The 13659-nt window shown below is 40.0% G+C and overlaps 2 protein-coding genes across 3 annotated transcripts; both read right to left on the reverse strand.

The window, feature by feature from the left end:
* Nucleotides 1-544: 544 nt before the first annotated feature.
* Nucleotides 545-5721, reverse strand: LOC146520048 (cytochrome P450 2K1-like). The gene is made up of 5 exons (XM_085157573.1): nt 5715-5721; nt 3293-3439; nt 3009-3169; nt 824-965; nt 545-732 (listed from the first exon to the last, which is right to left on the reverse strand). The coding sequence occupies exons 1-5, from the start codon at nt 5719-5721 to the stop codon at nt 545-547; spliced, it is 645 nt and encodes a 214-aa protein (XP_085013699.1).
* A 577-nt stretch (nt 5722-6298) lies between these two features.
* LOC146520049 (cytochrome P450 2K1-like) lies at nt 6299-11761 on the reverse strand. Of its 2 annotated transcripts, XM_085155689.1 has the most exons (9): nt 11375-11751; nt 11055-11217; nt 9732-9881; nt 9386-9546; nt 8141-8320; nt 7908-8049; nt 7344-7528; nt 7096-7237; nt 6299-7021 (listed from the first exon to the last, which is right to left on the reverse strand). In XM_085155689.1, exons 1-9 carry the CDS (start codon nt 11582-11584, stop codon nt 6834-6836), a joined length of 1521 nt encoding a protein of 506 aa, XP_085011815.1. In that variant the 5' UTR covers nt 11585-11751; the 3' UTR covers nt 6299-6833. The 2 variants fall into 2 exon arrangements, with proteins under 2 accessions (XP_085011815.1, XP_085011816.1); XM_085155690.1 differs by lacking the exon at nt 9732-9881 and having other exon boundaries at nt 11375-11761.
* Between the last annotated feature and the right edge of the window lie 1898 nt (nt 11762-13659).

The raw sequence follows: 13659 nt of genomic DNA on the forward strand, positions 1-13659 counted from the left end.
CATGTCAACAACACAAAAGCTATATTAAATGCAGACTACTTTAGGCCCGGAAGTAGGATTCGTCACGTCATCACTTAGCGACCGGATAAAGAATAATCCTTCAACATACTACAGAGCAAAAATCATTTTTGCAAAACCAGTCAGAAGGTGTGTACTATGTTCATGTCTTGGTGAAAACCACAAATTCAGATGTGTGAAAACATCATTTTGTCCAGTCATCCCACTGCATGAAAACAATCAGAGTGCCAGAAAGCAGAAATATATGGTAAACTGTGTGAATTACTTGGTAAAAACAGCAAATTCAAGCAAAAAATTAGACCAGTTTTTCCCATCTCTAAAGAACACCACTCATTCCTGTTAATACAGTTTTATTTGCCTTAATGTGAAGGACTGAAATACATGTTTCTCTTTTTATCTCACAACATCTGCTTTTGCTCAACAATCCAGGTGTTCAGGATCGTGACATCTGCTGGTGGTGGCTGAAAAATGATCCTTCTGCATGCCGCAGGCATTCACTTTAAAGAAGCCCTGCTTAAGCCCTCGCTCACTGGCGACTGACAGCACACAGCTTATGAGATGAAGGAGGGGTGGTGAATCCCAAAGCTGGTGTGAGATCCAGTTCATCCTCTGTAATTCCAGGTGGAGGAGTGAAGCAAAAGCGCTGAACAAGGGAGGTGAAGAAGAGGAAGAGCTCCATCTTAGCCAGACCTTCTCCGAGACACATCCTGTGACCTGCAAATGCAAAGAGTTTACGCTTATTTAAACGAGTCATGTCTGTGCAAGTGCAAATTTTCTTAACAAAAGCCTGATAAAGTTGTCATACCTGCAGAAAAGGGCATGAAGGCAGCTCTCCTGACAAATTTACCTTCCTTATCCAGGAAATGAGAAGGGTTAAAACTGTGTGGCCTCTCCCATTCACTTTCATCGTACAGGACAGAAGTAAGAAGGGGAAATACAATAGTTCCCTGTAAGCAAAAGAGCACATTTAACATAAATGCGCGATTCAAGTTATCAGAGGTGAATCAAAATATGAGATGAGAGATGAGATAGCCTTTATTTGTCAGTTGCAGGTCTTTTGCTCACAACCGAGATACAATACACAAACATCACATTGGGGAGACAGGTCAGGCTAGGTAGTGAGGGAAAAAAACATCGAAATGTGTAACACAGAAGGATAATACAGGAATGCACAGATATCAACACATCATAGCACAATAAACACAGACAGCAACATGGGAAAGAGTTCCAGTGTGTACATTTGATCTGGGACGGCTGCAATCTTTCGACTGCGCCTCCAACTGACCTGATGTCCACGTCAGAGGGGAGGTAAGTGTTGTAGGTGGCGTTGGATCCGGGGTAGGGAGGGTGATGCGTCAGTGAGTGCTTATCAGTATATGTATGTGTGTGCGTGTCCATAGTTCAACTGAGACAGTGTCCTTCACCCTGCCAGGCTAAGTAAACAGTCTTCCAGCCAACCCAGGTGGCCTTGCATGGAATGGGAAGGAACAGTCTAAACACAGTCGTTATCAGGGAGTTTTTGGTCGGCTCCAGCCTTGAGCCCACAACTGGCGCCGAAGGGGTAGCCAGATTATGATGGTAATTTTTCTTTTGCGACAACTCATGAGTATTTCAAAGCTGTTCTTTAACACATTAAAAGTTTTTTTTTGTGGATGAGCAGTTGACCTTTTTAATAAACTATCCCTGGAAGGTGACATCTCGGCTAGTTTGGTGAGGAAGACATACAGGTAGAATATTAGCCAGTCTATGGATCTCGTGAATGACTGCATCAGTGTACGGCAGGTTTTTCCTATCATCAACGCTGACTTTTCGGCTTCCTACTACATGTCTCAGCTCCTCATGGACCTGCTCTGTCGACACAAAATAAATGGATAGCTTTTGTCTGCATTCATTTTACCCCTTACAATATTACAGAGAGAGCCCCAAAGATCAGACCATCCACTATGAACAAGTTATTGGTGATAGTGGGGAGAAAGAACTCCCTTTTAACAGGAAGAGGTCTCTAGGAGACACAAGCTCAGAGTGGGACAGTCAAACTCTCCATCACGAGTACAAACAGAGTTCAGAAGCAGACTGCCCTATTATGTGCTTCACCCGTTTCTTTACCTCCACCCACTCCTGAACACGCCTGAAGAAATGAAGCACCTGTGAGGCAATTTGCAATCAGCTGACAACTGTCTAAGCTGGGACCTGACTTTCAATTTTCACCTGAGTGCGGTCTAACCGCAGTAGCAATCTCCTCATCATCTCTGTAAAAAACTCTCATTTTCTCTTCACAAAGATTTCTAACTCATATTTCCTGTGTTAAGGACGTCCCAGTGGAGTTTACGGGAGAGAGTTTTGTGTCGTTGAAGAGGAGGAATTTGTTTCTGGAAACCCTTCAGCTCTGGAAGTTTGGAATCACCTCCCCTGTTGTAAATAAGAGACTCTTGAACTGTGAATAGCTGAAAGACTTTGTAAATAGCACAATCCACCGTCACTGTAAATGAAATCACTTAACTTGCACAAGTTCTGCATTTGAGTCCGGCCCAGCACATTATGATAGTCTAATAGTTTAATCCATCTGAACAGCCGGGGAAACATGTTATAAAGCAGTAAAATTAAAGATAAAGATAAAGATAAAAGTAAAGATTCAAGTAATGCTTTCATTTTTACAAAAGCACCATCGTCATGCATTGTTTTACGTATACATTTGGTATTTTCCGTATCTTTGTGACCACTTTATGCTTTCAATCACTATTTTATATTTTGCCTTCCCATCATGACATGTGAATATTTTTGTTTGGCTCAATGGACAACAGTAAAACACTCCAAATATATTTCACCAAAAGTATAAATTTGTTAACTGATATACAGACAGAGTCTGCTTCAACATAAAATCAGATGTTTACCATTCAGTTTATGCCACACAGGTAACAATAGTCACTGTTAATATTTTTTGTCATTCATTTTTTTTAAAGAGAGTAAAAAAAAGGGGGTGAAAAGCAAACCTGGACTGATGCAGAACCTGTGACACATGTGGCATGATTGGCTCGCTTCACCATTTTTGTGAATATCGGGTCATTGTGGTCAAATCTGCATCCGTACACAATGGAGAAGATAATATTGGCTGTTGCATAATTTATTGGAAGTGCTGTATCAAATGGTTCTCCTGTAACCCAACATGTGGACAAGATTAAGACATTAATAATTAATTCTAATAGCATTAAAACAAACCTCAGCAAAATTAAATTGGTCTTTGTTTTAACACTGCGTATACATGCTATCTCCATACCTTTATGCTCTTCGATCACTTGAATGAGATAGCTACACTCTGCCAAGATTTTATGAGGAAGTCTTTTGCTGAACTTAAAGTCTTTGAGGGTGGTGAGGGCAGAATATCTCAGCTCTTTCCATGATTCTCCATTTGCAAACAGAATCCCTACAAGAGATAAAATTTTACGACAGAAGGTTGTGCCACATTGAGTCGTCAATGTAAAATATACATAAAATAAAACTCATTTTTAATGTATTGGCAGCGATGTGTTTCAGCATGTATTTCTCATTCTCCGCAGTTGAGGTCCGACTTTATCATATTTATCATTTCATAATAATCCAAATGTTTTCAGTGAGTGACAGGTCTGAAATGCAGGCAGGTCAGTGTAACCTCTGTGACTGGTAGAAAAGAGCATGTTTACAGTTTTTTCTGAATGCTTAAACCCTAACTGTGATTCTTATTGCACAATTTCTAAAACTATTAATACTTATAGCAAAACCACTCACTGAGTTTGCAAAACTAAAAGCACAAACACTGCTTTGCACTCAGTTTGCCATTTTGTAACACACACTTTGCAAACCTGTAGCTACAATCCACTGCACAGCACTCTTTTTGCAGAACTGTAAACACAACTCACTGCTTTACACTCAATTTCCAAATGATCAACGCACTCCTAGCAAAACTATACACATTTATGGCTATTATTTACACTATTTTGCCAACTGTCTGGCACACTGCCACATGTGAAAACCTTTTTAGATAATTAGTTCACTTTGCAATCAGCCCAAGCACTATAATACAGGTAAGCTTTGTGTGTGGAGTACAATGGAGGGAGCAGGAAGAGTGAGAAGTAGAGGAGGCCGAGGAAGAGGACGTGGAGGTGAAGAAGTAGGACGAAGAGGACGACGAGGACAAGGAGGAGCAAGAGGAGGACGAGGAGGGGGGAGAGGAAGGGTAAGAAGAGTAAGAAATAAAATTGCTGATGACATCAGAGCTACAATAGTGGACCATGTAATCAACCGTGGAATGACCCTGAGGGAAGCTGGCCAACGGGTTCAGCCTAACTCGAGCCGCTACACTGTAGCAAGCATCATAAGGACATTTTGAAATGAGAATCGGTTAGTACAGTCACTTTGCACTAAGATCTGTAGCACTGCCATATTCTAAGGAGAAACACAACAATACCATAGATGTAAAATTCCAGAAGATATTTTCCCCGGTGCTTCGACTAGAGGACATTGCATGTGATGTAGACAAAATTTTGTGGCCAGATCCAGAGAGACGACACGATGTAGACTGATTTCTTTTTTTTCCTCAGTGAAATTACTATTTCGTTTTGACTTGGAAATAAACACTTGTGTTTGTTTTGATGTGTGTGATTAAACACCAGTACTTGAAGTTTGGATCCGTCTATGTTTATGGACCTATGACAAAAGTATGACCTCAATCTGACATAGCCTACCTTGTGCACAGAGAAAGCAAAAGCCAGATGTGTTTTTCATTCATACCACCAGTGTGTAGTTGGTGCATTGTGTGCTTATTAATGTGATGGCTTGAGCACATTTTTTGTAACTATTGGCTATTTTTGCAAAACTCTTCACCCAATCAGCAAAACATTGTAGTTTTCTTGTAAAAGCGAATACCCCTTGCTTAACTCTCCACACTTTTGTAAAAATGGTATTTGTGTATCCAACAGTTAACACAAGCCATTATATTAATAAGCACACAATGCACCAACTACACACTGATGGTATAAATAAAAAACACATCTGGCTTTTGCTTTCTCTGTGCACAAGGTAGGCTATGTCAGTTTGAGCTCATACTTTTGTCATAGATCCGTAAGCATAGAGGGATCCAAACTTCAAGTACTGGTGTTTATTCACACACATCAAAAGAAACACAAGTGTTTATTTCCAAGTATAGGATTATTTGCAATCGCCATATTGACTATATGGGTTTCTTGGTCTGCAGTGAACATGCTTCCTCTGCCCCAGCATCTGGTCGTCTAGCAATTCTGTAAAGTAACAATTTCAGTATTTGTGTCTTTTTAATTTTCAATTAATTGTATTACAACCATCATATGACTCCCTATGAGCAAGTGCAACAGTAGGAAGGAAAAACCCGCTTTTAACAGGAAGAACAACTAATGTGGTTAAGGATGTTACCTGGGTATTAACTACTAAACATAGACACAGCATAGGTAAATTAAAAAAAATAAATTAAAAGGTTGCACCAATGGAAAAGGTAAAGCCTTTAATAAATTACTGCCTAAAAGCCAAAACAAAACAAATTCAAACTAAAGTCTGGTCAACCCTAAATCTGACTGTTAATGGCTTGGACTGTGAGTGTTCATTATAGAGCTCAGTTTCCTCCACAACTTTGGTTGTTGCTCTAAAGTAGCTGGCTAAGCAGATTTACATATTGAAAACCACCCACTCACCTTTCATTGTACCTGGATCAGCTGTTCACTGTTTTCACCACTTTGTAAATAAACCACAATGTTTATCTGCAAGGAGTCCTGCTGTCGAGTCCGCTCTTTCTCCTCTTTTTCTGTTCTTAAAGACCAGTGTGTTCTTCACTTTTCACAGTACAACAAACTAACCTGTTTATCCTGCACTAACCTACAGCAAGGTTTTCATGCAACCATTAGATAATAAAGTTAGTCTACATCAGTTTGTTTCACAGGATGTTTAACAACATGAAAAAGCATAATGTCACATGTACAAATGTACAACATCTGATTTAAAAACATCATGACTTCCATGTAGGCTTTAAATTTCCAGTTTATCAGATACCGCTGAGCAGTCGTTACCTTTGAATCTAACCTCTCTTCTTCCTCTCCTGTCCTGTCTTTCTTATCTTTCTCCATCTCTGAGTGAAGTTGGCTCTCTTTCTGTTCTCTCCCTGTGAAATACAGCAGCTGGACCTTTAGCTAGCAACACACTTTGAAACAAACTGCACACAAACACTTTGTGTGTTTCTGATGTTTGTTGAGCTGAGAGGAAAGTTGCACTGGAAATTAACTGACACTTAAAAACAATCACTTTTAATCCCTGACTTTGACACATGTCATCTTTTTTTTATCAACTGGTGATTAATAAACAAACAAAGGTCCGCAGTCTCCAAAAGTTGATTCTGTTTATCTGGAAGTAGCGTTTTCAGTGGGAGAAACGTTTCGTCTCTCATCCAAGTGACTTCTTCAGTGTCAGCTGAATGCAGGTTTCCCCAATCTTATAAACAGTACATTTGCATAATGACTGAAACCAGCCCAGTGAAGGAACAATGGGCTGGGAGGTCCACAGTGACGAGATAATAACAAGATAATGACTCCCCCCAAATGCGTTACAGCCAAAGTAAGGAGCCTGTTTTGAAAAAGTAATAAGTAGAAAGTACAGATATTTGCTTGAAACTGTAGGGAGTAAAACTAAAAAGTAGCCAGAAAAATCTGTTACCTTGACATCTGCCTTTGCCTATTGTTCAGAATGCTGACATCTGTTTGATGCTATTGCTTATGCTACTGTCACAAGTAAATGCTATAATGTCAAGTTCCATGTGTCTCTCACTGGCGACTGACAGCACACAGCATATGAGATGAAGGAGGGGTGGTGAATCCCACAGCTGGTGTGAGATCCAGTTCATCTTCTGTAATTCCAGGTGGAGGAGTGAAACAAAAGCGCTGAATGAGGGAGGTGAAGAAGAGGAAGAGCTCCATCTTAGCCAGACCTTCTCCGAGACACATCCTGCGACCTGCAAGAGCAGTTTACACTCATTTAAATCCAATCACGTCTGTGGAAGTGTACATTTTATTAAAGTTGTCATACCTGCAGAAAAGGGCATGAAGGCATCTCTCCTGACAAATTGACCCTTTTTGTCCAGAAAATGTGAAGGGTTAAAAGTGTGTGGGCTCTCCCATTCACTCTCATCATACAGGACAGAGGTGAGAAGGGGAAACACAATAGTTCCCTGTAGGAAACAGAAGATTTCTCATGTAGATGTATATCTACAGAACCGTTTCATGTTATCAGAAGTGAATCAAGATGTTAAAATATATTTAGGTACAGCAGCTGACTTTTTTGATAAAGTATCCCTTGAAGGTGACATCTTGGCTAGTTTGGTGAGGAAGAGACATGGGAGCAATATTTGCCAGTCTCTGAGTCTCGTGAATGACTGCATCAGTGTACGGCAGGTTTTTCCGGTCATCTACACAAACTTGTCGGCTTCCTACTACCCGGCTCAGCTCCTCGTGGACCTGCTCTGCAGAGACAAAATAAAGAAACAGATTTGTCCACCTTAGTTTTAACAGATCTGCTAAAATGTGTAAAAAAAAAAAAAAAATCCAAAATATACACAGAATATTGTTATGGTGTACATGTTTGCATATGACATGTTGTGTATTTATTTACCACTGACTGGTAGTAACAAAGACAAAACTCCTAATTTTTTGCCTTTTCTCTCTGATATCACATGCTGAAATGTCAGTAAGCCCATAACTGAAGTCCTTGGTCTTGTACCCCAACAGGACACTGAAGTCTATATATTTGTGTGTTATTACCATACATAATGCACCATGTAGTATTTCTAATCATGCACATCCCTTTATGGTGAGACTTGCATGTCTTGTCCAGTTCCTTACCCTGTATGTGTGGGTATTTAGCCATTAACAGCAAACCCCATCTCAGTGTGGCTGCTGTGGTGTCAGTGCCAGCAGCAAACAGGTTGGCCACTGTGAATGTCAAGTTCTCCTCATTGTAGTGAGTATCCAAAACACAGGAGTCCTAAGAGAAGTAACACTCACATTGCTTATTGCTATCAAACCTAAAGTGTAAATAATGATATCATAATTTTAAAAAACACATATTGTCTTACTTCTTCTTTCTGTTTCAGAACCAGAAAACAGTCCACAAGCCCTCGGCACAGTCCGGGTTCCAGAGTCTCTTTCAGATGCTTAGTTAAATTCTTTATATCTCTGACATTCATCTCAACATTTTTTAACACCACCTGGCGATTTTTTATCCAACTGAACAGCCGGGGAAACATGTTAAAAAGCTGTGGAAAACAACAGTAAAACAAAGCTTATTCCAAGTAAATACACGTAATTATCAGAAATAAAATTAAATACACTTTACTTTGTCATATGACACAGTTTACATACTTAAAAATGTCAATACAGTATTATTACACAATTTTTCACTAAATCATGGTTTTCATTTTTGTGAAAGCACCAATGACTTAACTTATTTCAGAATTTCTCTCACAGAAATCATTGAAATCACAATTAACAAAGTTACTGTTGCTGTGCATCTAAAGATATCTAATATTTTCAGGTAGCGTTACCATGTATTCTCTTAATGACTGTGAGTGCATATTGTGTCATATATACATTTTATTGTATCTCATGATTAAGAATTACTTTCTTTGGGTCAATGAGCAACAAACAAATTTATAAAATAAGAAGAAAAAAAGATTGTGAAAAAGCAAACAGTCAGATTTCCAATGCACCACAGAGCCACATTTGCTAACGGCAACGCTACAGCTTTGGCTCTATCCTGTTGTGGCGGGGTGTGGTCTGCGGGGCAGCCAGTGTGTAGAACAGCAACCGTGAGAGTTTAAAAAGCATAAAAATAACGTCGACTCTGCTTTGGTTCATTTACAGTGGTTCTGAAACCTGGGGGGGGGGAGACCCAGGACTAGTGTTGGGGGCCAGCAAGGGAAGGAGCTGCCCCAAATGGTGGCCGAGCACAGCGGGAGCAGCAGGAAGAACTCCAGGATCCAATCGAGCGTGGGATGCATTGAGAACCTGGCAGCTTGGATCTGGTCCTAGCCACCACCACCGCCACCCCCACTGGCGTTCCCCGAAGGCGTGGAAGTGGAGGAGGTCCTGACTGTTCCGGTGCCCGTCGTCATATATATATGACGTCATATATATTACATACATATATGAATGTATGTAATTGTCATCAAATCTGAATCAGCATGAAAACGGATGCTGATTGCTCTTAAAGCTGTAACATTATCAATTTATACCTCGATCCTGTGCACAGTGGTAATATTAGTGGATTTAAATTTTTTGTGTAATTTATTTTAAAAACAGCATCAAGTCAAAAAGCCAACCTGGACTGATGCAGAACCTGAGGCACATATGGTTTGATTGGCTCGCTTCACCATATTCTTGAATACAGGGTCACCGTAGTCAAATCTGCTTCCGTACACAATAGAGGAGATAATGTTGGCTGTTGCGTAAGTTACTGGAAGAGCTGTATCAAAAGCATTTCCTGTAAATTGACACACAAGGGGGAAAAAATCTAAAATAAATAAATTCATACACGGACTAACAGAAATGCACAAAATTTAGAGGTGTGCTAATTATTTTTAAAAATCCTTTAAGTTGAAGTTCAGGGTTCAAAACTGCTTCAGCACACAATGTCATCACTTACATGTACACACATTATCGCCATACCTTTATGCTCTTCAATCACTTGAATCAGATAACCACACTCCTCCAGGATTTTATCCTGAGAAAGTCTTTTGCCCATCCCAAAGTTTTTGAGGGTGGTGAGGGCAAAACGTCTCAGCTCTTTCCACGATTCTCCATTTGCAAACAAAATTCCTACAAAACATAACGTATAATGCATGTCTGCTCCAGCCTAGCAGCCAGAGCCTGACATTCACATTTCAGCAGAGGCACAAATGAACAATCAGGCTTGTAGCACAGACCTTTGTCTGTTTCAGCAGTAGTCTCTGTGACAGAGTTCTCAATTTTGTATTCATGCCTTAACTCAAATAAAGAACTAACAGTATGTGTTTCATGTAATTTTGTATTTCAGCATGTACTTCTCGGGCTCCACAGCTGAGGTCCTACTTTATCATATTTATCATTTCAAAGTTTGTTTGTTTTTTCCTGTGTTAATTCTCTTTCACGTCACCATTCGGGTATTGCTGGCGTTATCAACTCAATATGTCAGTCCAGGATTTCCCAATCATATGCTGATTATTTCAAACATGGATAAGTCTGAAGGCAGCAGAGTGATGACTTTTACAAAGCAAGAAAAAAAGATAATTACAAAATAAATATAAAGCATCAAACCACCTCAACCAACCACTGATTCTGAGTTGGATAAGCAAGGGAAAGTGACTTTAGCTGGTTATATAACATGCTAATGTGTGCTAAATGAAAGAATCCACAAAGTAGAACATTGATTAAGGGATTTGCTGTTGAGCAATCTGTCAGGTCAGTGAGAGTGAAGGAGGCTGTTGCTCAATCTGATCTTAACCAAGCAAAACAGCAAAGATCAGAGCAAAAAAAATAAAATAAAATTAGCATTGCTTCAAAAAGAAAATCATCTGTTTTTAAGGTTTACAACCATAATTCTACAGGCCTTTAATTTTTTATTTCAGAGTCATTTTATCACTTTTGATCTGGCGTTTCCATTGGTGAAATGTTATTATAAAGCCAACTATCAACTGAACTCAAAGTACAACACAATGTTGTCACAAACAGCAGAACTTAACTCATAGCAGACATCAACCACTAAACCTTTAAAATATTATTTTTGAAATATTATTTTTCTGATTGAAAAGAAACCTGGACTTCATGATATTGGTCAGAGGAAACATGAGGAAACATGCTGTTAATTGTGTAGCCTGTTTCGATCATGTTTTCTTATATCTCTAGTGATCACAAATAACAAAACCTGCAATTTCCCTGGGCTCACACAGAATGGGTGGATGATTTGTGAACATGAAATTAAACTTAATAAACCACAATATAAAAGAATCATACCATGACCTTGGTTTACATCATTAAGTATCGGGGAGATGTTGCGCTCTCCAAACTCCTCTGCATAGTTGACCAGTGCCTCTCTGACTGTCTCATATCCAGCCAGGACCACGACTTTGTTGGTTCCAAAGTAAAGAGTAAATACAGAGCCATATTCCTTTGAAAGCTGGAAGAAGCATTCAAAAAAAATAATAGTTAAATAGCATGTTACGTTCCCCTAACATTTCACAGGAGACACTGCTAGGGCCATAACATAGCATTAGGTATTGTAATATGTTTAAACTGGCTTCTTTTAATTCAGATCTTGAGAAGAGTTACCTTACCTCACACAGAGTTTTGTGGGGTCTCTTGAGATCTAATTGCAACAGGTTACCAAGCAGGGGCAGAGGTCTCGGTCCTGGGGGTTCATTTCTTTTTTCCTTAGAGATGAAAATGATAGAAACAAGATAAAGTACAAGCAGGAGAACAACAGCTCCCAGCATTGTGGTGGGACTGAACAAAATGAAAAAGATAAAATCCCCAAAATGTTCCATTTGCTCTGATGTTGATGGTTCTCCTCTGTGCTGTCCTTACAGGTAACACACTTTGCTTTGTGCCAGACTGCGGGGGGGGGGGTTGACTGGCTTTGCAAAAAGTAAACACTGCATGGAAGACAGTTAACTCACTCGACGCCGTTTACTAAAATCAAGCTGTTTTCCAGTGGCTGATAAAAAGGCCAGGAAGGCTATCAGACACTCTGATGTCAATAAACAACTCTTTGGGGGTGCTTTGATTCATTTTGGGGGTGCTGAAGCACCTCCAAAACTGGGCTAAAATCGCCCCTGGTTCAGGGTTATGAAAGCAAGACCCAAATGCAGGACTTCCTGTAGAGTACAATGCGTTTATTTACAGGGAATAAAATGACAACAAGTGCAACAATCTTCCGCGTGTGTTTCTCTCTTCGTGTGCTCGCTGCCGTGCATGACTTCTCCAGGGTTCCTGGTGGTTGTCCTTTTCCTTTCAGTATCTATGAACAACATGCTCCACTTCCTCCACTCGTTTCCGCAACACTTTGGATATAAACACACTGCCGTTAATACACGCAATCTCCTCCACTCGAAACACTACCACACAGTAGCTGGGAACTGAATGATTTCTCACACCGATCCAGCGTCGAGTGAAGCTCAGCTCGTCTGTTAAGTAGCTCTTCAGATCAGGCTGATCAGTAACAGGTGAGTTTCATTCACTTTCAGGTGTGGCTGGCTTAACGGCAGGAAACTCTGCGGGCTTGACGTCTCCAGAAACCCCAGACACCGCTGTACACACACATCCATCAACTCACAAGTGGAAATGAGCAAGGTTATTATCGTTAACGAAAACTAAGGAAATAACGAAAACTAGAAGTGAAAAAACATTTTCGTTAACGAAAATAAAAATAAATACAAGACTTTGCAAAAAAAGGAAAACTAACCAAAACTATAATGAGTGTTCACAAAACTAACTAAAATTAACTAAATTTATAGCGAAAATGTGTTTAGTTTTCATTGATGTGTGTGTGTCATACAATAGTCTAGGGCAGGGGTCTGCAACCTTTTACACCCAAAGAGCCATTTGGACTCGGTTTCCACGCAAAAGAAAACTCTGGGAGCCGCAAATACTTTTTGACATCTAAAATGAAGATAACACTGTATATATTGTTTTTTACCTTTATGCTTTGTGTGAACAACTAAGGTGTGTTGCTTATGAAATCCATGAAGTGCTACAGAGAAAATTACATTTTATTTATGTAATCAACACATTTTGAAGTCTTAAAGAAATATAACAAAAGGAAAGACACCCAGCTGAACTAAAATGATCCATGTAGCAAACAAAAACTGTTGTCAGCCACCACCCTTATATCGCCTCTGGGCTGTTGGAGCCTTGACCTGACTTTTTAAAAATAATTGGTAAAAAAGCACTATGCTGCTAAAAATTTAAAAATAGATATTTGCAAAATTCTGCCTAAATATGTATTTTACCAGGTTAATGCGTGCGGCGGTGCGTGGTCTGCAGCGCCGCTGCAGGGGAGGCGGACGCACCTGAGCGACACCCGCAATCATGCCTCGCTGCCTTTACGTCTGCGCTATCTGTGCTGTTGTGTTGTTGGTAGTGTATGTCGGGCTGTGAGGTGAAAAGCTACAGCCGGCTGTGTGCGTACAGCAACCGTGTGTGAAAAGTGGTCAATAAAGAGATGCTGAAAAGCGTGTTCATGCAAACTTCGTCGGTCTGCCGTGATATGTTTACAATGGGACTTCTGCTCCTGAACCTCTGCGCACAGCGTCTGCTAATCGGGGCTGTACGAAGTCAGTTTACGCAGGACTGTAAGCTGTCATCTGTCAGGCGTGAGCGGTGTTTGTCTTTAACATAGTTCACGGTGGAGAATAGCTGCTGACATAATGTGGATCCGAAGATCTATAATTGGCCTGCCTGGGGTTGAAAGTCTCGATAAATGCACGGCGTTTCGGCGGGTACACCGGCTTCCGCGACCGCGAGTGTGACTCTTATTTTGAGCGATGAAAAAATAATAGAATATAATTTTATTTTTATATTTCAATATCACAATAATCTTCCAATTTAGAACTACAAGTTA

Source organism: Neolamprologus multifasciatus, chromosome 4, assembly GCF_963576455.1.
Source record: "Neolamprologus multifasciatus chromosome 4, fNeoMul1.2, whole genome shotgun sequence".
In the NCBI taxonomy this organism is placed as follows: Eukaryota; Metazoa; Chordata; class Actinopteri; order Cichliformes; family Cichlidae; genus Neolamprologus; species Neolamprologus multifasciatus.